Source organism: Jaculus jaculus, chromosome 7 (assembly GCF_020740685.1).
Source record: "Jaculus jaculus isolate mJacJac1 chromosome 7, mJacJac1.mat.Y.cur, whole genome shotgun sequence".
In the NCBI taxonomy this organism is placed as follows: Eukaryota; Metazoa; Chordata; class Mammalia; order Rodentia; family Dipodidae; genus Jaculus; species Jaculus jaculus.
The window spans coordinates 115,153,429-115,177,198 of NC_059108.1; the positions used below are offsets into that span (position 1 = coordinate 115,153,429).

General features: G+C 35.7%; 1 protein-coding gene across 1 annotated transcript in view; it reads right to left on the bottom strand.

Annotated features, from left to right (window-relative positions):
• Nucleotides 1–23,770, bottom strand: part of C7H14orf39 (chromosome 7 C14orf39 homolog) — a 39,382-nt gene that overhangs the window by 10,585 nt on the left and 5,027 nt on the right. The window contains exons 5-15 of the mRNA XM_045155581.1: nt 16,872–17,059; nt 16,734–16,776; nt 14,863–14,983; nt 13,223–13,314; nt 10,129–10,259; nt 9,386–9,459; nt 4,798–4,880; nt 4,264–4,310; nt 3,687–3,713; nt 2,560–2,618; nt 582–754 (exon numbers count right to left, since the gene is read on the bottom strand). Coding sequence (XP_045011516.1) covers nt 582–754; nt 2,560–2,618; nt 3,687–3,713; nt 4,264–4,310; nt 4,798–4,880; nt 9,386–9,459; nt 10,129–10,259; nt 13,223–13,314; nt 14,863–14,983; nt 16,734–16,776; nt 16,872–17,059 — 1,038 coding nt within the window. The remainder of the gene's footprint in view (nt 1–581; nt 755–2,559; nt 2,619–3,686; nt 3,714–4,263; nt 4,311–4,797; nt 4,881–9,385; nt 9,460–10,128; nt 10,260–13,222; nt 13,315–14,862; nt 14,984–16,733; nt 16,777–16,871; nt 17,060–23,770) is intronic.

Consider the following 23,770-nt stretch of genomic DNA (forward strand, 5'->3'; position numbering starts at 1 on the left):
TTCTAGGTACTTCCATAAAACATAACTTAGATACTATTACTGTTACCTGCGTTTTTTAAATTTTATTTTTATTTGACAAAGAAAGAGAAAGAGGGGGAGGATGGGTGCATCAGGGCCTCCAGCCACTGCGAATGAGCTCCAGACACATGCACCACCATGTGCATCTGGCTTACATGGGTTCTGGGGAATTGGACCTGGGTCCTTTGAATTTGCAGGCAAATGCCTTAACTGTTAAGCCATCCTTCCAGCCTCTGTCACCTGCATTTTTATAGTAAAGGATTTTGAAAAGCTAAATGAGTGAGCTGGGTGGATAGCTAAGCTGGCAAAATGCCTGCTGTGCAAGCATAAGAACCTGAGTTCAGATCCACAGCAAGAGCAGCAAAGCACTAATAATTGTCCAAACAGGTTCATGCAAACATGGAAATTCATTATCTTGTTCTCACTCTGTCTCTTTCCTTTACATGTCTGAAATATTTCATAAAATTATTTTAAAGTTGGTTAGTAGGTATTTTGCTATTCCTATAAATTATTTATATAATTCATACATAAATGATTTAATTATATACTGATTAAAATCCTACATTTCAAAAAAGGGGCTTTTAGGGAGCTGTATTTTTGCCAATGGTTCAGGTGTCTTCATAGTTTCAGTACTTTTTAAAAATATAGGCATTTCAGGAGTTTCTGAAAGATTCTCAGACCTTTCTTCATCACTATTACTTTCGACTGACTTTCCAAAGTGTTCCATATATATGGCCTGCAAATGCAAAGAAACAGAAAACTTTTAACAACAAATGTCACTGCAATAGGAATATGATATGCACATAGTATATAAGGTTAAATATACCATTTTAATCTGTTATCACATCATAAAAGAATAAAATGAGAATATTTGTTGAAGTGATACTAAAAAGAAGAAAATCTGTTACTTTTAGTTTTCCCTTTTCTTCCATGCTCCATTTCTGTCACCTCCAAATGATAAAAGTAAGGAGTACCACAACATACTGAAATCGAAGAAAATATTTAGGAGTGACTTTTAAAATTTCTACATTATGAGCTCAGTGGGGGATGTATAAGCTACTTACTTGAAAAGGAAAAGTAACTTACTTTAAAGTAATTTTTTTTTTTTTTTTCCTGATACTGTCTCACTAGGTCAGGCTAACCTGGAATTCACGATGTAATCTCAGGGTAATCTTGCTTTTGTTGGCTTATGTTTTAAACTTTTATTAAAGGCTTAAATCACAATTGGCCCTAGTATGGAGGTATTCAGATTATAGTAGGGAGGGGCTCTAAAAGGGGACTGTGGGACCCTGATATCTTTCTCTTTATTTTGCTTCATGGCATGAAGCAAGGGGTTTGGCTCCATCATGAATTCCTGCCATGATGTGTACCACCACTGGCCCAAAGCAATGGGGACTCATCATGGACTGAAACTTCTTAAACTGTAAACCACAAAATATACCATATATAATATATACATAATAAACTGAATACTAGAGATAATAAAATTGACTACTTTTTACTTTTTGACATTATAAATTTTATACTATTTTAGAAAGATTGAGAACTTGGTAGAAGGAAAGCTCAGTGCCTAAAATCCCTGCCTTGAAGGCATGGGGACCTGAGTTTGATCCCCAGTCCCATCTAAATGTAAAGTGTGGTGGTGACTATCTGTGTTCCCCACTGGAGAGATGGAAACCAGAGTATTCCTGGAGGTCAAGTTAGCCAGTCAAACCTAATTGGTAAGTTCTAGGCCAATGAGAGATTCTGCCTCAAAAAGAGATGGACAGAACTCCTGGGGTAAACACCTAAATTGTCCTTGGACAACTACACACACACACATACAATGCACATATGAGGCCTGCACATGAGTGAATGCATGCATGTATGTAAGCATGTATAATACTCATGTGTACAAAATTTTTTAATAAATTTTTTTAATAAAGACTGAGAACCCAAATCCTAATCTTAGTTTATCTCATGTGCAGGTAGATATAAATTCTCATATGTGCTTATTATACCAAATTCCATTACAAAAACAATTTGGGTCTTTCTACCAAAATTTTTTTAATGTGTTTATTACCTGGGTTTTCTGAAAGTAGTATACTATATCATTTCTCTTGTTTTAAGCCTTGTTAGCCATAGTAAACTTGAGATACAATGTCTACATCTGTAATCTTTAAAGCTTTCTACTTTCCACTTAATCGCATTAAAAAAATACTGTCAAGACACTTCTCTAGATGCCACTAGTTTTCATTTGCTATGGGAAATCATTCAATCTTACTGAGAAAAATTATTTTCTCCAAACATGATTTAGTTTGTATTTCAAATCTATAGCATCATAGATTAATGACAGCTTTTTATATTTGTTCCTGTAAACTTTTGCTGCTTCACTTTTTAATCTGAAAAATAGAATGTCCAATGTCCTAGAAACCTGATAGCCAAGTTAGTAATACTGTATGTAAGTAATTTTCAGTACTAACTCTGAAATTAAAATATATAAAAAATATTTTCAAGTTGGAATATTTCACATAGAAATTAGAAGTTAAACCTTTGACTTACTTGTGAAGCACATTTTGATTCTCTTGGTTGTCCTATTCTTTCATCTCCATACTCAGCATCTGTTTGTGATATGAAGTCACCTATTTGCTTCTTAGAAATTTTATTGTGAAATAACATGTTACTTTTAACATGGTATTTCTATATTTAACTAACCTAACAAATGGCAATTTCATATAATTCTGCCTGACAAATACAAATAAGAGAACAAATTGTAGTATTAATAGCTTAAAACACAAAATTATAAGCAGAACATCCATATAGCCACCACCTAAGTAAGGAAACAAAACATCATGAGTATTCCACAAGGTCCTACATTGGCTATGTTCTTTCCCTTCCAGGTAATTCTAATGCTGACTTTTATAATAATCATTTTCTTAAATGTTTTATATGATTTTATTACCAAAATAATTTACTTTTTTTCTACCTTATAATATCACATAATGAAATCGTGTATGTATGCTCTAATAGCTTGCTTTTTTACTGAGCATATGTTTTTGAGATTCATCCATATTATATATAGACATAGTTTTCTCATTACATTACACAAACAAAACACAATGTATCTATATATTGTATTACAAATAGGTGTTGGGTATTATATCTTGAAGCTATTACAATGTGATAACATCATTTTACATATATCCATTTAAGTATATGGCTATGTTTCTCCCTTCCAAGAGCTAACCAGGCATTACTAAAGCATCATGATAAAATTCTATAATCCTCTTTTTGGCTGCTCACCTCTCCTGAACTTCCAGATCCCTGCTCTGGCAAGCCCTCTCATCTGAGTTCCACTTTCATGTGGGTTCCCTACCCTCTCCTGTCTTTCACACAGCAGGAGCCCTCTGGACTTCCTTCTCTTAGTCTAATAAAGCCTCTCTAAGTCTTAAAAGTAAAATCAGTAATCATGCAAGAAGAGATAAGAACTTCTAGATAGCACAATAGAATAACTAGGTTACCAAGATACATATATATGTGTGGTATGGGATATAAATACATACACTCAACTGTGCATGTATATATACATCAATGTATATATACACAGACACAAATGGAGAGAAAGAAATATTTTCAAGAGTGTGTTACAGTTCTAAGAGCTGCGTGACTTGGGGATAACAAACTCATACCTGTATCCTTATGACCTTGCTGTGATTCTGATCCAAAGAAATATTTCAGTAGAGTTAAAAAAAATGATATAAAAGAATACAGTAGTATTATTTATAATGGCAAAAGAACCCTGGAAACAAATATTCAATGTAAAGGAATGACTATATAAGTTATGGTAGAGCTACACAAAGGAATATTGTTCAGTTGTTACAAATAAAAACTAATGACATGGAGAAATGACACTAATAGTATATTAAGTAGAAAAAACAGGATACTAAATTATATACACAGTATGATTCACAGGTTTCAGGGGTGGAGAACAAAATATGCATGTCTATTAAAAACAAAAATGATGAAGAGTATATAAACCAGTACATATGGTGTCAATTATATATGATTGGTGGCATTTTTTTCTTTGTAGTTTTCTCAATTTTCTATAATAAAATATATTTGTTTATCACATATAGTCAAATGTATTTTAAAACCAGGCATGCATTATGAATTGGACAGAGATTTAAAACATTCAAAAAATTAATTTGAATAGAATAAAACCTGGTAAAATTTACTATTCTTAGGAAAAACATGAACAGTAATTACCTGTATGTCCTTTTTCAAACCACTGGCTACAGCATGACTGTTTCAAACTAAAAATACAAAACCTTATTATTTTTTTATAATGTTCATAAAATTATTTCAGAAATTAAAGCTTTTTCCCTTTATGCCCTTTCCTTCTTTTCTACCTGGAACTGAACTCTTTCTTTTTGAAATTGAACCCAGGATAAATGCTCTAGCATTGAGTTATTTCCCAAAATATTAAGCATTTTCTTTATAAAGCTAGTGGTTAATGCTTGCTGCAAAGCATGAGGGAGTGAGAGGACCTGGTATATCCTTTGTTAGCTTCCACAGAAACTACATAAATAGATGGGTATGGCCATGCATGTCTGTAAACCACAACCCTCTAGAGAGCAGAGACCAGACAATTGCTGGGGCTCCAGGTTCAGAGAGACTGTCTCAAGGAAATACACAATGAGTGGTAGAGGAAGGCACCTGATGGACATTCCTCTCTGGCCTCCATGTGTATACACCACATACCACATACACATTCTACAATACACATGGAAAAAGAATTACCTGAATTGCATAATTTGTGAACTTTTAAGAGCTGTAACTTGAGAAGTTTTTGAACTGTTAGTCATATCAGAGTCATTAAAGACCTGAAAGAAAGAAATTAAGCATTAGATTGCTCACAATAATCCTCTGTCACAGAAACTCTAGGGTCCCTACGTTATTCATTCCCATCCTTACCATTATCAATATCAACAATACAAACAACTGAAATCACTACATAGGAAACAAAAGTTCAAGACTTCAATAACTTGGATGTTTTCACTAGTGTGATAATTTGTGGTAGGCTTTCTAGACTTAAAGTAAACTTTTAGGGGCTGGAGAGATGGCTTAGTGGTTAAGCACTGGCCTGTGAAGCCTAAGGACCAGGTTTGAAGCTTGATTCCCCAGGACCCATGTTAGCCAGATGCACAAGGGGGCGCACACATCTGGAGTTCACTTGCAGTGGCTGAAGGCCCTGGCGCACCCATTCTCTCTCTCTCTCTCTCTACCTCTTTCTCTGTCACTTTTAAATTAATAAACAAAAATAAACAAAAAAATAAGCTTTTAAAAATTTAATCCCATACATATTCATGACTAGGTCAAGTGAATATAATCATTTTCTCAATTAACTACTTGGTTTTTGCATCCTACCTTCATTAGCCTCTCAAAATGAACACAGGAAAGCAAAACAAATTAAAAGATTAAGTCTGAACTTTATGTTAATATGAAAAAGCTAACATTAAATTTTCAATTTTAAATTGTTTAGTAGTAACTAAACAATTGTTTCAAGGCTCTCATCCTGAGTGAGTTACTTTGCAGAGTCCTTGATTTCTATTTGACTCATAATGAAGAGATCTTTTTATGAAAAATTTATTTCACTTATTTTTGTTATTACATGATTGTAATTCTGTTATTTATTGTATTTTGTGATTATAAGTATCAGCCTCCCTAATGAACAAATGATGTTACTGTTTTGATATGTTTTAAGCAGTATGCATTTATGTCTCCTAATACAAGTATCTGTAGAAGTATCTCAAAAACATGTTTAGCTTAGAGCCAGTAAGTAGTAGACTGTGCATTTTTGTTAATAAGAACTATAAACTAGCCCTACAAAGTGGTCACTGCCTAATATCACTAGATATTATTGAGCTTTTAATATTTGCTAATCTGACTGGTGAAATCAGGTACCTCAATGGTTTAATTTGCATTTCCCTGTACTCCTGGCGTTAAACATCTTTATATGGTAAGACTTTTCCTCTTTTCTGCTTGTCACCTTTTTGTTGTGTTTTGAAGGTGTTATATGCCTCATAGGCACATGTGTTTGAATACTTGGCTGGTGGTGCTATTTAGGAAGGTTTTGGAATGTTTGGGAGCCCCAATGGATGAAGTGAGTTACTGAGGGCAGGCCTTGAAGTTTTATACCCTGGCCCTACTTCCTGTTCACTCTTTGCTTCTTAAATGCAGACATAATATAACCAGTTGCTTCTTACTCCTGCTCTCATTGTCTTCCCCAACCTGACCTCAGCCATGGTGGACTGTATCATTTCTTAAAATATAATTCTATAGGTAGTGTGAGCACCTATAATGCTAGTGTGTCAATAGTAAGACGGGAGAAAGAGATAGGAGAATCCCCTGGAAGCTCAGGATCCAGCCAGCCTGGTGAATGCAGCCATGAACAAGACATTGCCTCAAACAAGGTATAAGCAAGAACCAACAGCATAGGTTGTCCTCTGACCTACACATGCAAGTTTGCCACCCACCCCACATCAATACTATTCTGTTTGTGAAGTCTTGATATAATCCTTAAAGGTTTGGTAAAATTCACCTGAAAAACTGAGCTTAGTATTTTCTAAAGGGCATGTGTATTGGGATAAAGGAAGAAAGAAAACAGTATATATTTGCTTACATCTCTTTCCTGTATGTTTTTTCATCTGCTTTTCTCGGCATACTTAGAATTTAAATTGTCCTACAAACATATTCATCATACCCCAAATTTCAAATTCATTAGTACAAACTCTTACAGAGTATTCTCTTGTGCTTTAAAAAGCTATCTTCAGCCAGGTGTAGTAGCACACGCCTTTAATTCCACCAGAGTTAGAAGGATAGCTATGAGTTTGAGGCCAGCCTGAGACTACATAATGAATTCCAGGTCAGCTTGGGCTAAAGTGAAACCCTACCTCAAAAAGCTCCCCCCCACAAAGCTATTATTTATATTTATATATATATATATATATATATATATATATATATATATTTATCCTACCTCCTGTCTCTTCTTTCTTTGGAGGGAAAACTTCTTGTTTTCTTTATATTTACTGGAATTTTATTGATATTTAAATTTTATTAGCTTTTGATTTTACCAATCAACTCAACTTTTTATATCCTTAAATTTCTGCTGCTTTATTAATTTCTACTCTCTTGAATTTATTTTATTCTTTTTTAATTTTTTTGAGTAATAAGTTCAGTTTTGTTTTTAGCATTTCTCACTTCCTAGTATGGTTGCTTTCAAATATGCATCTTGCATTAAGGACCAATTTGTCTGCATGTTTTATTGTATTCAATTAAATTTTATGAATTCTAGTTTGATTCTTTTCTACACCCCCAAAATAATTTGAAAGTATGTGAATTTCTTATCCTTTAGCAGCCTAGGTTTTCCGAGGGTTCTTTTTGTTTGACATATTTTTCTCTTTTGATACGTGTGTGTGTGATATGTGTGATGAGGGTGTGTGCACACATGGGCCCTATGTGCAGCACATGTAGAGGGCAAAGGCAGATGCTGGGTATCTTGTTCTATTGTTCTTGTGTCTACTTCGTTGAGATAGAGTCTCTCATTAAATCTGAAGCTCACCATTTTTCAGTTAGAATGCTGATCAGAAAACCCCAATGATTCTCTTGTTTTGCTTCCATCCCCCTCAGTGCTGGGGTTACATGTACAGCCATGATTGGCTGTTTTGTTGTTGTTGTTGTTTTGTAACATGTGGGCTGGGAATCAAACTAAGGTCCTCATGCTTGCAAGGACATCTCCCCAGCCATGGCTTCTACTTTCTGTAATGATTAAGTGAAGGTAGCAACTCTAGAATTTGAAATAAGTGGTAGGTGGTGGTGCATGCTTATAATCCCAGCACTTAGGATGCAGAGGCAAGAGGATCATGAAGTTGGGGACAGCTTGGGCTATATTCTGAAAGACCCTGTATTGATAATTTTTCTCTCTTCAAAGAAGAATTGGTTGAGAAAGCCTCTTTATTATTCTAGTAGATGGTCAATTTAGATATTTTGAATAAAAATTTCATTGCATGCTATATTTGGGCACAAAGTTTTCTAATATGTTCTTAGCTTCTCTATGTCCTGATTTGTTTTTCATCTACTCCATTTACTCCTATGGCAAAACCTATCAGCTACTTGACCTAACAAAAAAAAATTTGTTTCTGCTGGTATTCAAGTAAGTGAGCCAAAGGAGAAGCACAAGCTACTCAACTGCCTCCCCCACCACAAAAATAACTTGTTTTGCCCCATTAATCTTTCTCCCTTGAAACATATTGAGATAATCCAAAAGTTTAGACCATACATATATAATATATATATACACGATATATGCTTATATATAATATATACTATGTAATATATATTATGTATATATATTACAAGTTATATAATATATATTATACATATATATTATATATAACTTTCTTTTTATTACATTAAATATCTATCTATCTATCTATCTATCTATATATATATATACATGCTTTATTAATTACTTATGCACATGTCCCAAGTATGAATTAGTAGAAAGACAACTATATTTTTCATTAAGGATTTTTCTCTGGACTTTCAGGAAAAATAATGGGAAATAAACATGTACAATTAGCTCTCTGTGATATGCTTTTTGTTCTTCACAAGTCCAAGAACCACTCCCAGTACTAGCTTGTTTCTTCACTTATGCTCCCATACTCAATGCTTATACTTGAGCAAAGTCATTCTATTACTGATGCCTGTCCAAAGACAAAAATGGATGTGGGAGGGACAGGGCTTAACTAAACTCCCACTGAGGCAAATCAATTGTCCCAGACCTCTATCTTATGCAACAATATTCCCCCATGCATGACACAGTCTATAATTTTCCTTTTCAATAAAATATTCACTTTTCTCTTTCTGATATTTCCTATGGTCTTTGTCTAGCAAGTATCAGGTGTGGCATTTTGTATTATCGTTTTTATTATTTGAGGAGTAAAAGAGCAGAATGTACTTCATTTTCAGAATGGTATTCTGAAACTTAAAATTTTTCAGATACTGAGATTGTACCAATGGCTATTTTAATATTTATATCCATGCAACACATGTACACACTTGTGTACCCAGCTCTGTCCTACGTATGGAAGATTTATTACTTCATTGAGTGCAAGCATTCATACTATTAAAAAAGAAGTACTTGATGGGCATGGTAACACATGCCTTTAAGCCCAGCACTTGGGAAGCAGAAGTAGGAGGATCACCATGAGTTTGAGGCTACCCTGAGACTACATGACTACATAGTGAATTCCCAGTCAGCTTAAGCTAGACAGAGACCCAACCTCAAAAAATCAAAAAAAAAAAAAAAGACAGAAATACTTACTTGTATATCATTTTCTTTCTGTCTGAAGTCAACACTAGCAAGTTTTAACTGATTCAAAGAACTTTCTTTTTTATCTACAATAAATAGCATTAATTCAAATTAATTCTGAATATAGAATCAAGAATCATCTCAAACCTAGGATCTGCCTTTACTACTGAGATAAATGCTCAGCCCCAGCCCTCATATCCAACATTTGACTGTGTTTTATAATTTAGGAAATAAAGTTTATAAAAATAACTTAAAATACAGAACTATTAAAATATTTAAAAACTTTTCATTCACCATAATATACCAGTTATTTCAATAACCGTTATGTAAAATGGCATACTGATTAAGTGACAAACTACAGCCTCATCATTGGCAACCAAAGACAGCCATAATAATAGTGATAGACAAAATAAAATCTACCAGTGCTGTCAATCTAATATTTTGTAATTAATCTAATCTACAGACTCACTAAAGGAAATTTGATTTAGACATCTCAATGACCAAGTTACAAATGCTCTTAATGAAAGTTCACTACCTGCTTAATAAATATTCACCCACTGACATCTGTGCAAGTTGACTAGAACACTTTAAAATCTATTATGTAGTTTCCCAAAAAGAAAAAAAAAAAAAGATTGTTGTAGTAGCTGTATCTCATTTGCTCTCAGAAGAGACAAAGAAGCCCTTTCCTGAATTTGTACTTACCCTTGTTTATGCCAAATGATAAAGTTTTATTTAATTAATATATAACTATATACCTATGACTTTTGATTCTGAAGAATTCATCTTTATTGGGCTTATAAATTTCTGAGATTCATAAGGAAGAAACAACTGGATACTTTGAGGAATTTTGCTGAATGCATGTACATCTTCACCTTTTTCAAAAATTCTAAAGAGAAAAGTGGATTATATTTAAGATCAGCTAAGTAAAAATTAATATATTGCAGTTAGAAGGAATATTCAGATACTTCAAGTTAAAGGTCCTCACTTTTCATATATATGATTAAACTAGGTTCCAGAGAAGTTAGCATACTTTTCTATTACTAACTTGCTCAGTAATCAGTGTCCTGGTTAAGTCCAGCAGTCTTTCCAGTATACCATATTTTGTTTTTAAAGTGTAATAATTTAAAAGACATTTTAAACAGACTGAAAACATTTTAAATAGAGAAAGGTTCCATAATGTAATAGTTAATACTTTGGACTGTGAAAACATCTTAAACAAATCTTTAACCACAAATAGCATGTTTTTGATTTCAGAAAACTTCATACTCAAAAAAGATTTATTCAAAAACCAAATAATTAGCTTGAATACCAAATTATTACAGCAGTATTATAGCCTTAATTGTACCTCTTGAGTTTTTTACTGGAAGAATTTCATTGAATCCTTCTTAAGTCAAAGAATGAACAGCATCAAATAAACATCAATCCCCATTATGAGCCAGAGATACACTCCAAGACCCCCAGTGAATACCTATAGTCATAGCTAGTACTAAACTCAACATACTTTTTCCTACACATACATATACACACATCATCTTAACTAAGCACTTACTTATTGTGGCTGTAACATCTGCAATGAGGTGGAAACAATAAAAACTAATATGAATTTCTTTTTTCCTCCATCAAGTTCATAGATAATTTTGTTGTTATCACAGATAACTAAACATATGATTATTTTATTTCCTTAATTTGAGACCTTTCACCATTTCACTTAACAAAAGCACTTTTTAGCTTTTCCTTGATGCACCTTATATTGCCAGCATCACTATTCTTGTATGTTAAGACCATTTTTAAGTGAAATAAGAGTTACCTTGGGCACAAAAACTATGGTACCACAATAGTTGATCTGATAACCAAGCGACTAACAGTTGGATAGTGTATGCAGCATGGATACTCTGGACAAAGGAATGATTCGCATCCTAGGTGGGACAGAACATGATGACATGACGTTTCATTATACAACTCAGAATGGTTTGAAATTTGTTTATTTCTAGGCAGGCGTGGTGGCACATGCCTTTAATTCCAGCACTTGGGAGGCTGAGGTAGGAGGATCCCTGTGAGTTTGAGGCTAGCTTGAGACTATACATAAAAATTTGTTTATTTCTGTACTTTCCCATATACTTTTCAACTAAGGTTGGGCACAAGTAACTGAAACCATAGAAAGCAAAACCATGAATAGGGGATATAATATGTGCAGAGTAAAAAAATGACTACAGTTGTTTTAGTTCCTGTCAATAAACAAAACTTTTATAATATTAAAGTATTAGAGTCTAGGGAGATTGCTCAGTAGTTAAAGGCACTTGCTTGCAAAGCCTGCTGGCCTGGCTTCAACTCCCCTATGTCCACATTAACCCAGATTCAAAGTGGTGCTTGCATCTGTGATCCCAATGTGCTGACAATAGGAGGATGAACCAAGAGAATTCTAAGTTTGTGGGTCAGCTAGCCTGACGTTCAGGTGGTTCATTTTCAGTGAAAAGACAGCCTGGCCGGGCGTGGTGGCACACGCCTTTAATCCCAGCACTTGGGAGGCAGAGGTAGGAGGATCGCAGTGAGTTTGAGGCCACCCTGGGACACCATAGTGAATTCCAGGTCAGCCTGGGCTAGAGTGAGACCCTACCTCAAAAAACCAAAAAAAGAAAAAAAAGAAAAGACAGCCTGTCTCAAAGAAGGTGGAGCACAAACATCTTGAAGTCATCCTTTGACTCTACATCCGCAATGTAGCATGTATGCCCATACACACACATAAACAAACAAATAAATAAATACTGTTTTCAAAAGTGTCAGTAGGGCTGGAAAGATGGCTTAGCAGTTAAGCGCTTGCCTGTGAAGCCTAAGGACCCCAGTTCAAGGTTTGATTCCCCAGGACTCACGTTAGCCAGATGCACAAGGGAGCACATGCATCTGGAGTTCGTTTACAGTGGCTGGAGGCCCTGGCATGCCCATTCCCTCTCCCTTTCTCTCTATCTGCCTCTTTCTCTCTCTCTCTCTGTCACTCTCGAATAAATAAAATTGAACCAAAAAAAAACAAATTAAAAAAATAAAAGTGTCAGTAAAACAAAATTCCATATATTTGTCAACTTTTTGCTCAATTTCATTGAATAATTTCATTATTTGATTTAAATTTCATTATATAAATAATGACACGCTGTCATGAGGTTGTATGTAGGAGGTGGCATCCAGAAAATAACAGATCAAAGGAAGTAGGATAAGGGAAATCAACTCAAGAAGGACAGTATGTTAAAACAATCAGGAAAATGGCAACAGTCTGATAAATGGAATTTAAGAAGAACAATGAGAGATATGTAGAAAAAAAACAGAAAGTTGATTAGAAACAACAGTAACACATCTATTTTTCTATCACAAATAACAAATCAATTCAATGTTTACATTCTCAATGTTTCTACCACTGATGCCTGTATTATAGTCATTAGTACAAATAATAGTACAATATATAATGGATTTTGTAGTATGGGGGTTATCCTCACTCTCCATGGTAAAGAAAGAAGTAGTCAAGCTGGTGGCAGGGTTATAAAAAAGTACACACACTGATGTTCCCAACATTGTTTCTCCTCTTTTGTTTCTATTCTGAAACTATCATGGAAAGCTGGGGAAATTATATAACTGACATATTACAGAACATATGTGTTGCTATTACCCTAATTCTCTCTAGAAAATATCCTTGGCCTTACACTAAATAACAAACAGATGCTCCAGATACTAAAATAATTAAATTAATATTTTACTTAAAAATAGCACAAAAAACTGCACAAAAATTTGAAACAATATAGGAATTCAACTTTTGGATGCAGAATAGCTGTTCACATAAAATCTAGGTTTAAAGTTTACCTATACCTTTCATTCAATTCCTTCTGCTTTTCTATATTTTTGTTCCTTTCTTCCAGAGTTTCTGAATTTTTTTTATTTTCATAAAGCCTTGTAATCTGCTAAGAAGAAAAATGTGAATGTAAACAAAACAATAATCTGCAGAACAATAGGAGAGTTATGTTTTTCCTAAGTAATTAATGCCATTCTTTTCTGTAGATTCAGATTTGCATTTATGGTATTTACTGAAAATTGCTAAAAGTCCAAATTAACATATCACAATTCTTTAACTGTTTCCTACTACTTAATTAGTAAATACCGATTTCAATGAACTCTCATATTAAAAAAAAAATAAAGAACAATCATAAGCAGAGTAGACATTGATTATTTACATAGGGACATAGGTCAATAGTTTAATAAAAGAGCATCCATTTGCATCTTGTTACTAACATATTACTGCTATTTGGTACTTCACATAGATGATTTTAAAAATGTAAGCTTTGAGATAGTTTAGTAAATTAGGGATTGTACTCAAATTTTTCTCAAAATAAAAGTATAAAAGGTTGTTGGGCTGGAGAGATGGCTCAGTGGTTAAGGTGCTTGCTTGCAAAGCCAAAGAACTAAGGTTTGATTCCCCAGGACCCACGTAAACCAGATGTACAAGGTGGTGCATGCATCTGGAGTTCATCTGCAGCAGCTGGAGGTCCTGATGTGCTTATTCTCGTTCTCAAATATATATCTCAATGGATGACAGGAAAAATAAAAATATATTCCATAGTTAAAGGCACTTGGCCTGACAACCAGGGTGTGGATCCCCTAGTACTCACATAAACCCAGATTCTCCCAAGTGGTGCATATGTATGGAGTTCGTTTGCAGTGGCAGGAGGCTCTGGGGCTACCCTTACTCACTCATTCTCTCCTCTTAAATAAATAAATAAATAAATATTTTAGAATGTATTCTAGAAAATCCTAAAAGCTAAACTATTTTAACCTTAGTAGTCTAAATATAAGCTATAATCATAAACTTTCCAGAGGAAATTCTGTATAAACTATTTATCTTGTTTCCTCTTTTGAAAATGCGGTTCTTTTTTTAATGCCTGCAAATCCTTGCTGTGTGGCAGGGTACCCACTGGCAGAACACTTGCACAGAGATCTAGGTTTGATCCTCCTCACCTCAAAATAAATTCCCATTACTATGCTACATATTGTTGTTTCTTCATAATCTTTCCTTACATCTCAAAGAAAGCTAAATTGTTCCCCAAAGTCAGAGTTAAATATAGTTAGTACCTAAAATTCAAATTTTGGTTTCAAATACAATCTGAGGCAAATAATTTGGCCTTTCTTCGGTGGGAGAGATGGCTCAGAGGTTAAACGTGCTTGCTTGCAAAGCCTGACCGCCCAGGTTCAAGTCCCCAGTCCCCACGTAGAACCAGATGCACACAGTAGCACATGCATCTTGGGTTCAGGCAATGGCAGAAAGCCCAGAAACTCCATTCTCATTCTCTCTCTCAAATAAACAAATAAACAAATAAACAAATAAATATATTTTAAGTGAATAAATTGGCCTTACTCTGTACTCAGACTATCTAATAAAACAGGTCTTCTAAGGCTGCCAACTAACGTTATCGTTAAACTTATACATTAATACATATATTAGAAGTATAATATACCTTTTTTAATGAATCAATTTCTATTTCCATTTCATCTGCTTCTTTTTTCAATTCAAATGAACTTTTCATAAAATTGTTGGCATGTTTAAGAACATCCTGTGTTTTACATCTCAAGTTAACTCTTCTGATGTTAAGGAAGTATGTCAAGCAGGTAAATTTTACATTTAAGATATACTTATTATATGATATTATTTAAATGTATGTGTCATGTAAGCATAATCAATATTAATAATAGTATCTGAAAACAAAAATACTATGTAAGTAGCAAAGATAATTTGTTTACCTTTACTATACAGTGAACTTGGAAATAACATTTCATCTGAAATACTTATTGCATCATTTGGCTTGACTAATAAAATTTAATCAATGCAGGCCCAAATTTAACTTCTATTTCTATTATTTACTTCAAAATATAAAAATCCAGTCAATTTCCCTTTCTTTGGCCTATATGTTCGCGAATCTGTGTAATTCAGAAGAACTTCTATCGGGACTTTCTGCTTTAACTGGATTCATAATCTCAAACAGAGTAATCTCAGTGATTAATAGACATTCTACATAGTTGTTAATATAATTTCCTATGTTACTGTAAAATCTACTCAAATTTTAGAAGCAATCAGAACAGTAAGCAGCAGATAAAACTCTGGGAAAATTTATTAGTCCTTCTCTGTTCTGTCTAAAAAAATACAATTTATATACTAGAACATAAAACTTAGGTGATTATGTTTTTTAAGGCTATGCTGTTGCCAAAAGTATCAATTTAAATTTTTAGACACAGATATTTAAAATCTAATCTTCAATTCTTCCTGTTTCCATCTACTTCTTTTACATCTCATCCAACTCACACCCAGTTCCCTAAATCCTGTCTCTCTCTTCAGCTATCTGTCATCTATCTCTGCTCCTTCCACAAAGAAGTTAATGCACAGATGGGCAGCAAGTGAAAAATTAAATGAATAGTCTAAAAACAAAACCTGGAGAGAATGAGCCACAAAGGCATTAAGAGATTGGTTTTGAATGGAACAAATAGAAAGCATAGTAGAATGCATGGATAAGGAAGATTTAGTATAAACAGTAGTGCTATAATCTGATAAGAAAGCATGGAAAGGATTCTGGAGGATCCAGAAAGAGGATTAAAGTTTCAAGTTCATCATTAGGAAAGATCTCTCTGGCAAATAGGAGAGATTTGTCTCAACTAAGAATGGCTTAAGCATCTATTACAGTGGTAATTTATTGGAATTTTTTTTTCTCTTGCTCAACTGTGAGTTCCTTGCAAGAAAGTTCTTTGACTTAGTGGGTATTGCCTGGTCTAAGGTAGGTAGGTACCTGCTGAATTACTATAGATGAATGAATAAATAATTGTGATTTCTTTCCTTACTACCTTCTGTTGCACAAAATAATCACTTTAATTTGAATTTTCCTGATGAAGCAAGGGAATCTTTTTTTTTGTTTGTTTGTTTGTTTTTGTTTTTCTGAGGTAGGTTTTCACTCTAGTCCAGGCTGGCCTGGAATTCACTATGTAGTCTCAGAATGGCCTCAAACTCATGGTGATCCTTCTACCTCTGCCTCCCCCGAGTACTGGGATTAAAGGTGTATGCCACCATGCCCGGCTCTTTTTTTCATTATATAGCTAAACATACCACTTTAAAAATCATAAAAACCTACATATGTAAATAATTTTAATTTCTCTCTAATTGCTTGCTTTTGATTCCATGGACATATATGAAAGTTGATCTCAAAGACCTTTAAATTTATCTTTAAAATCTGAAAGGAAAAAGCAAGTCAATGAGATTCTTGCCAGGAAAAATAGTAACAATTAAAGTGCATAAATTATACTTATCTAATAAAATATTAAGCAGAAATACTGATGTGGATACATGTGTAATGTCCATTTAATAAGAGATGGAAAAGGAACAGGCACTGAAAAACAAAAGGCATTATTGAAAATGATTTACTATATATTTTCATTGTAAACACACCATAATTAAAGCAGTATGTAACAGAAACACTAATACCTAAAAATTGCATTAAAATATTTTCATTCTGTTTCAATTGTTCAGTACATGCCAACACTCTGTTTTGAATTTCTTCATGTTCTTTTTTCTTCTCATAATATTCATGTGAAAAATGTGTTTCTGAGAATTTCAGCTGGTACTGCTTCAAAACATCCTTATACTGACATACATAACCATGATACATTTTTCTGGTAAAATAAAAAATACATAGGTTATATCTAAAAAATTGGTAAATATTACTTGTCTATTAAAGTAAGCATAAAAAGCAAGTCAAATATTTATTTAGCATTGCCTCCCTCAATATTCTTTTTCAGTTTCCTTAACCTTTAAAGTGGTATAGTTCTCTAAGATTTTCTTCATTACCTAATTATTCATCCCACTCTTTTAGATTTTCTTCAACTCGCATTCCTAGCATTTCAATGACACCATTCCCAGCAAAGTTTCAATGACCCAGTTTGTCTAAGTGAATCATATTTATTTTAGTGATCATCCTGACACTGAGGAACCTGGCTCTATTGATCAGTTATATCACCCTAAACATCCATCTTCCCTAAGTTCTGAATCTCTCTATTCTTCCAAGTACACTTACATTTATACCTATTCTTTTTCTTTTTCTTTTCTCCCCCCCCCCCGCCCCCGTTGTAGGGTCTCACTCTAGTCCAGGATGACCTGGAATTCACTCTGTATTCTCAGAGTGGCCTCAAACAATCCGCGGCAATCCCCCTACCTCTGCCTCTGCCTCCTGAGTGCTGGGTTAAAGTAGGGTCTCCCTTTTGTCCAAGCTGACCTGGAATTCACTATGTCGTCTTCCAAGTGATGGGATTAAAGCTGTGCCACCACACATGGTTTATGCCCATTCATCTTTAATCTTATTCAGTTTTATTAAGCTAAAACCATCACATAGAATTATGGCCTATGTATTAGAACTCTGGATTCATGGGCTGCAAATTTAGTTCAATGGTAGGACACTTGCCCAGACCTTGCAGGGACTAGCACTCAATCCCCAGTGGCACAGAGCTATGAGTTAATAATCACTCATGTATACACATGCCACACAGCTTTTTGTTAAACTGTAATACAATGAGCCTTTATGGTATTTCTCAAACAAAATTTGTTCTCCTCCTTCTTCCTCCCTCCACCCACCATAGTCCCTTTTCCAATTTTATGTCATGTGTCCTTTTGTCCCCTCCTTTTTATCATCTCTTTCTTGTTCCCTTCTCATGGTCTGCTGTACATTTTCATAGCTTATACCCACTTTCACATCACTTGTTTACATACATGCAAATGTTAAAGAGTTAGGCTCCACATATGAGATAATGATTTTTGTCTTTCTGAGTCCAGGCTACCTCACTTAGTATGTAAGTTCCACCATTTTCTTGAAAATTTAATTAACCTTATAATAGTTGGTTGGTTGTTTTGTTTTCTGTAAGTTTATTTCACTAGAAAGGACATTTCCTTAAGCTATTTAGGCAGAGTTAAAATGATACTCCCCACTCATTTATCAGTAATCCTGGTTTAGCCTCATTATAGAAGACCCTTTCATATTATACTTGTGAACTTGTTATGTGTCGGAGAGCTGTGCTGGAGTACCGATTACAGGAGTGATTTATAGTTTTTAGGGGAAAAAAATCAGTATTTAATTAGTGAAGGACTAAAGGAATAAAGGTATGAGATGATTGGGTTATGGTTTAGAGGTAGTGATGGAGCTGTTTTGGATAAAGATATGTACAGGGGGGAAAAAGCTTTTAGTTATAGAAGAGTAAGGGACAGTCATAAAGGTATATATTGGTGAAGTACAGGTCAAAACATAGCCCACAACTATAGTTACGAAGAAAATTTTAGCCTGGTTTGGAGGAACTCCTCCAAATCAACTTAAATAGTAGCAGGTGACATTTAGGCACAATTCTAAGACATTTTCACAAAAGAATATAAGTTCTTGTGGTGGTTTGATTCAGGTGGCCCCATAAACTTGTATGTTCTGAATGCTAGGTCTCCAGCTAGTGACAATTTGGGAACGGAAGCTTCCTGTAGGTGATGTATTGTTATGGGTGGGCTTATGGGTATTGTAGCTAGCTTCCCCTTGCCAGTGTCCGGTACACTCTCCTGCTGTTGTTCACCTGATGTTGGCCAGGAAGTGATGGCCACCCCTCCACTCATGCCATCAGTTTCCCCTGGAGCTTCCCTTCAAGTCTGTAAACCAAAATAAACCCTTTCCTCCCACAATCTGCGTTTGGTCTGGTTCTTTGTGTAACAATTCAGAGCCCACTGCAACAGCTTTCTTTATTTCATCTGTGCTTAACTGCAAAAGGAGTTGATTACAATAGCTTTGTTGCAAGACACCCTAACAGAAGCAGCTTATGGAAGGAAAGAGTTTATTTTGACTTATATCTTCAATGGGAAGTTTCATCATTATAGGGAAAGCATGACAAGAGTAGAAAACATAGCATCACATAAGGTGGGAAGAAGCATCAAGAATGACTTATATAGAGCCGGGTGTGGTGGTGCACACCTCTAATACCAGCCCTTGGGAGGAGAGGTAGGAGGATCACTGTTAGTTTGAGGCAACCCTGAGACTATGTAGTGAATTCCAGGTCAGCCTGACCTAGAGGAAGAACCTACCTTGAAAAACCAAAAAAATAAAATAAAAATGGCCTTACATAGACATTACTTTTCCACACCAGCAGGAAAAAAATGTACCCTACTTACTGGACTTAGAACTGGGCTACGTTACCTCAAAACCTGCTCTCAGCAACATACCTCCAAGCCTCCACCTCCCAAAGGCCTAACACTTTCCCAAATGACCACCAGCTAGGAACCAAGTTGTTACAGTCAGGTTTGCATTGCTGGCAGAAATCGCCTGACCAAGAACAGCTTTTGGGAAAAAAGGGGGGGGTTTATTTTGGCTTACAAACTCAAGGGGAAGTTCCATGATGGCAAGGGGAAACAATAGCATGAGCAGAGGGTGGACATAACCTCCTGGCCAACATCAGATGAACAACAGGAACAGGAGAGTATTCAAAATACTGGCAAGGGAACACTGGCTATAATACCCATAAACCCACCCCCAACAATACACTGCTTCCAAGAGGCACTAATTCCCAAATATCCAACAGCTGGGAACCTAGCATTCAGAACACCTATTTATGGGGGACACCTGAATCAAACTACCACATTCCACCCTTGGTCCCTATAAACTGGTAACTGTCCATGATGTAAAATGCAATGCATTCAGTCCATTTTTTAAAGTCCCCATATATTTTGCCAATCTTAATGATGTTCAAACATCCCCATAATTCAAGATCTTTTAACTGAGCCATAATAACAAAAACTCCCCCCAAAACCCATAATGGCACAAAACAAACACTCATACTGCAAAAGATGGCACTGGGCATAGTAAAGAAATATTCAACCAATACAAGATTTAAACAGGGCAAACATCAAACTATGTAGCTCCAAGTCCAACAATTCTAGCCAGTGAAAAGCCTCCAAATCCAAGAATTCTAACCAGCAACAAACCTCTGGAGTCTAATTCTGCCCCTCCATCTAGATTACTCACAGTCCTGGAAAACTTTATCTGGAGCCAGCAGCTCTCCTTAGCAGCCATCTCATGGTTCAGGCATCTCCCCTGGGTTTCCACTGCAAACCATGGTCCATCCTCACGGCTCCATTGGGTCTCCATGCAGGCATCTGGCAAACCTGTTTCACCTTGCCCATTGGCCATTTCCAAAAACAAGACTGTGTTGCAAATTCAATAACCATCTCTTTCCTACATTTTTTATACTCCATAACACCAAGTAGGATTCCAATTTGTTAATGGGGGGAGGGGATAAAGCAGACTCTGAAGAACAGGATACTCCTTGAGCACTCAGGCCCCTTCAAAAGAGTCTACATTATTCCTGAGCCCCAGTGCAGGTCAGCAGGCCCAGTCTCAAAGGCTACAATCGCATATAATTGCAGCGGAATGGGCAGAAGTTTCAGCCCAAAGATTTCATTTCTGAGCCATATCCCTATACTCACACCAGTCCATTTCCATGCAAAGCAACCCTGCACAAATTCTCAGAATACAGGCATAACAGCAAGCCTCATTCAAACTGCTTCTAGCCCAGTTCAGGCAAAGCTGTTTCTTACCCTCACAAATCAAACCTCACAGTCCATAATTCTTACTGTATTCAGATCTTTCAACCCTAACCAGAATAGTCCATCAAGCTGTACTTACAGCACTGCAAGATGTCTCTTAGGCCAAGGTTTCCAATCCTTCACATTCCTCTTGAAAATCAATTCCAAAAGGCCAACGCCAGAGTCTGGTGTCTAGCAACAATCCCACTCCTCGGTACCAACATTACTGTTGCACTCGGGTTTGCACTGCTGGTAGAAATCACACAACCAAGAGCAGCTTTTGGGATAAAAGAGGTTTATTTTGGCTTAGAGACTCAAGGGGAAGTTCCATGATGGCAGGGGAAAACAATGGCATGAGCAGAGGGTGGATATCACCTCCTGGCCAACATCAGGAGGACAACAGAACAGGAGAGTGTGCCTGACACTGGCAAGGGGAAGCTAGCTACAATACCCGTAAGCTTGCTCCCAACAATACAGTGCCTCCAGGAGACATTGATTCTCAAGTTGCTATCAACTGGAAACCTAGCATTCAGAACACCCAAGTCTAGTGGGGACATCTGAATCAAACCACCACACAAATATTCAAAACACCTGAGCTTATGGGGGCATTGCATTCAAACCACCACAGCTTACATTTCAAATTTAACCTGCTACCCATTGTTCTATGGTCCATGAGCTAAAGTTTCCATATTTTAAATGAGTTTAAAATCTCAAGAGCAGAATATTCCATGGAATATTAAAATTATAAGAGATTCAAATTTAGTGGCCATAAAATTTTATTAGACCATTGCTTTTTCCTAAAGCTGCTTTGTGATATGACAGTAGAACTGAGTAGTTGTGACAGCCTTCCAAAAAAAAAAACCTAAAATATTTACCATCTAGTTCACTACAAAAGAAATCAGTCAAGCCTGATCTACACTAAAAATTATTTCATTTTTTAAAAATATTTTATTTATTTATTCATTTGATAGACAAAGAGTGGGGGAGAGAGAAAGACAGAGAGAGGGACAGAGAATGGGCATGCCAGGGCCTCCAGCCACTGAAAACGAACTCCAGACGTGTGCACCCCCTTGTGCATCTGGCTTACATGGGTCCTGGGGAATCGAACCTGGGTCCTTTGGCTTTGCAGGCAAATGCCTTAACCACTAAGCCATCCCTCCATCCCCTATTTCAGTTTTTTAATAGAAGATATATTCTTTTTTTTTTTTTTTTTTTTGGTTTTTCGAGGTAGGGTCTCACTCTGGCTCAGGCTGACCTGGAATTCACTATGTAGTCTCAGGGTGGCCTCGAACTCATGGCGATCCTCCTACCTCTGCCTCCCCAGTGCTGGGATTAAAGGCGTGCGCCACCACGCCCGGCGAAGATATATTCTTAAATCCTTTCAAGCGTTTCTTATAAATGCTTGATCTACACCTGTATATCTAACAAACATGCAGGACCACACAGTATGAATTTCTAACTCAAGGGCTTCCTACATTATCTTTACTCCCTGGAAGCCTTGATATTTATATTTGGTAGTTATAAATTATGCAGATCATCTCAATTTTTGGCAATGAAGCAGGGTCTGCAAATAACAACCTAATAGTATCCTTCACTTTTTCCATTTTCTTCCTATTCTAGCTTCCTCCTGTTTTTGTTCTATATCTTTCCCTGTGAAATTTCATCTATTTCCATGACTTCTAATGACATTAAGTTCAAATCTGTAACCTTAGTCTCTACTTCCTTATAGACTTCAAATCTGTAACCTTAGTCTCTACTTCCTTATAGACTCGTCTTTGAACATAAAAATAAGGGATTATATGTTTTCTGTTAGGTACAAAACCTAGATTTAAATTTATACATATACATATTCGTATTTTCTGGAGGTTTCACAAAACTAGAACAGAGATCATGACAGGGGAGGGCAAACTCCTACGGATGGGAGTACTTAGGAGAACTGAACACATGGTTAAGAAAGCAGAGGGCAGAGATAAACCATGGAAAGAAAAGGAAACTAGCACAAATACAGAAGCACAGAGGAAGGCAGCACAGGAAGGGAACAACTGAGAACAAAGTCTAATACTACCTGTATAAACATGCCATGGTGAAACCCATGACTGCATGCTAACCTAAAAACATTTCAAAGAAAAGCAAGCATGGCAGATTTTTGCACGAGTTTTCTTAAACTAAATTAAAAACAGATCATTGCTTTTACCCAATTATGTTAAAAAACTATTTCAATTTTATTCTTATTTATTTGACAGAGAAAGAGGGAAAGAAAAAGAGAGAGAATGGGTGCGCCAGGGCCTCGAGCCATTGCAAACTAACTCCAGATGTGTGCGCCTCCTCGTGCATCTGGCTAATGTGAGTCCTGGGAAATCAAACCTGGGTCCTTTGGCTTTGCAGACGAGTGCCTTAACCGCTAAGCCATCCCTCTAGCCCCATTTCAATTTTTAAGTTAGTTGAAATTGTAATTCTGTATAGCATATTCAAATTTCTCAGCTTATTTTATTCCATTAACTTATAACATTTAGTCCCCAAGATGGTATGATTACGTATATATAATAAATCCACACAACTATCTGGTGTTTCTCTATTAGACTATAACCATACTACTAAGTCATCAGTTTGAAAAAGTAAACCTTGGTATAAAACAATTTTTAAAAAATCAATGCCCCTGGGTGTGGGGGTACATGCCTTTAATCCCAGCACTTGGGAGACAGAGGTAGGAGGATCATCATAAGTTCGAGGCCACCCTGAGACTAGAGTGAATTCCAGGTCAGCCTGGACTAGAGTGAGACCCT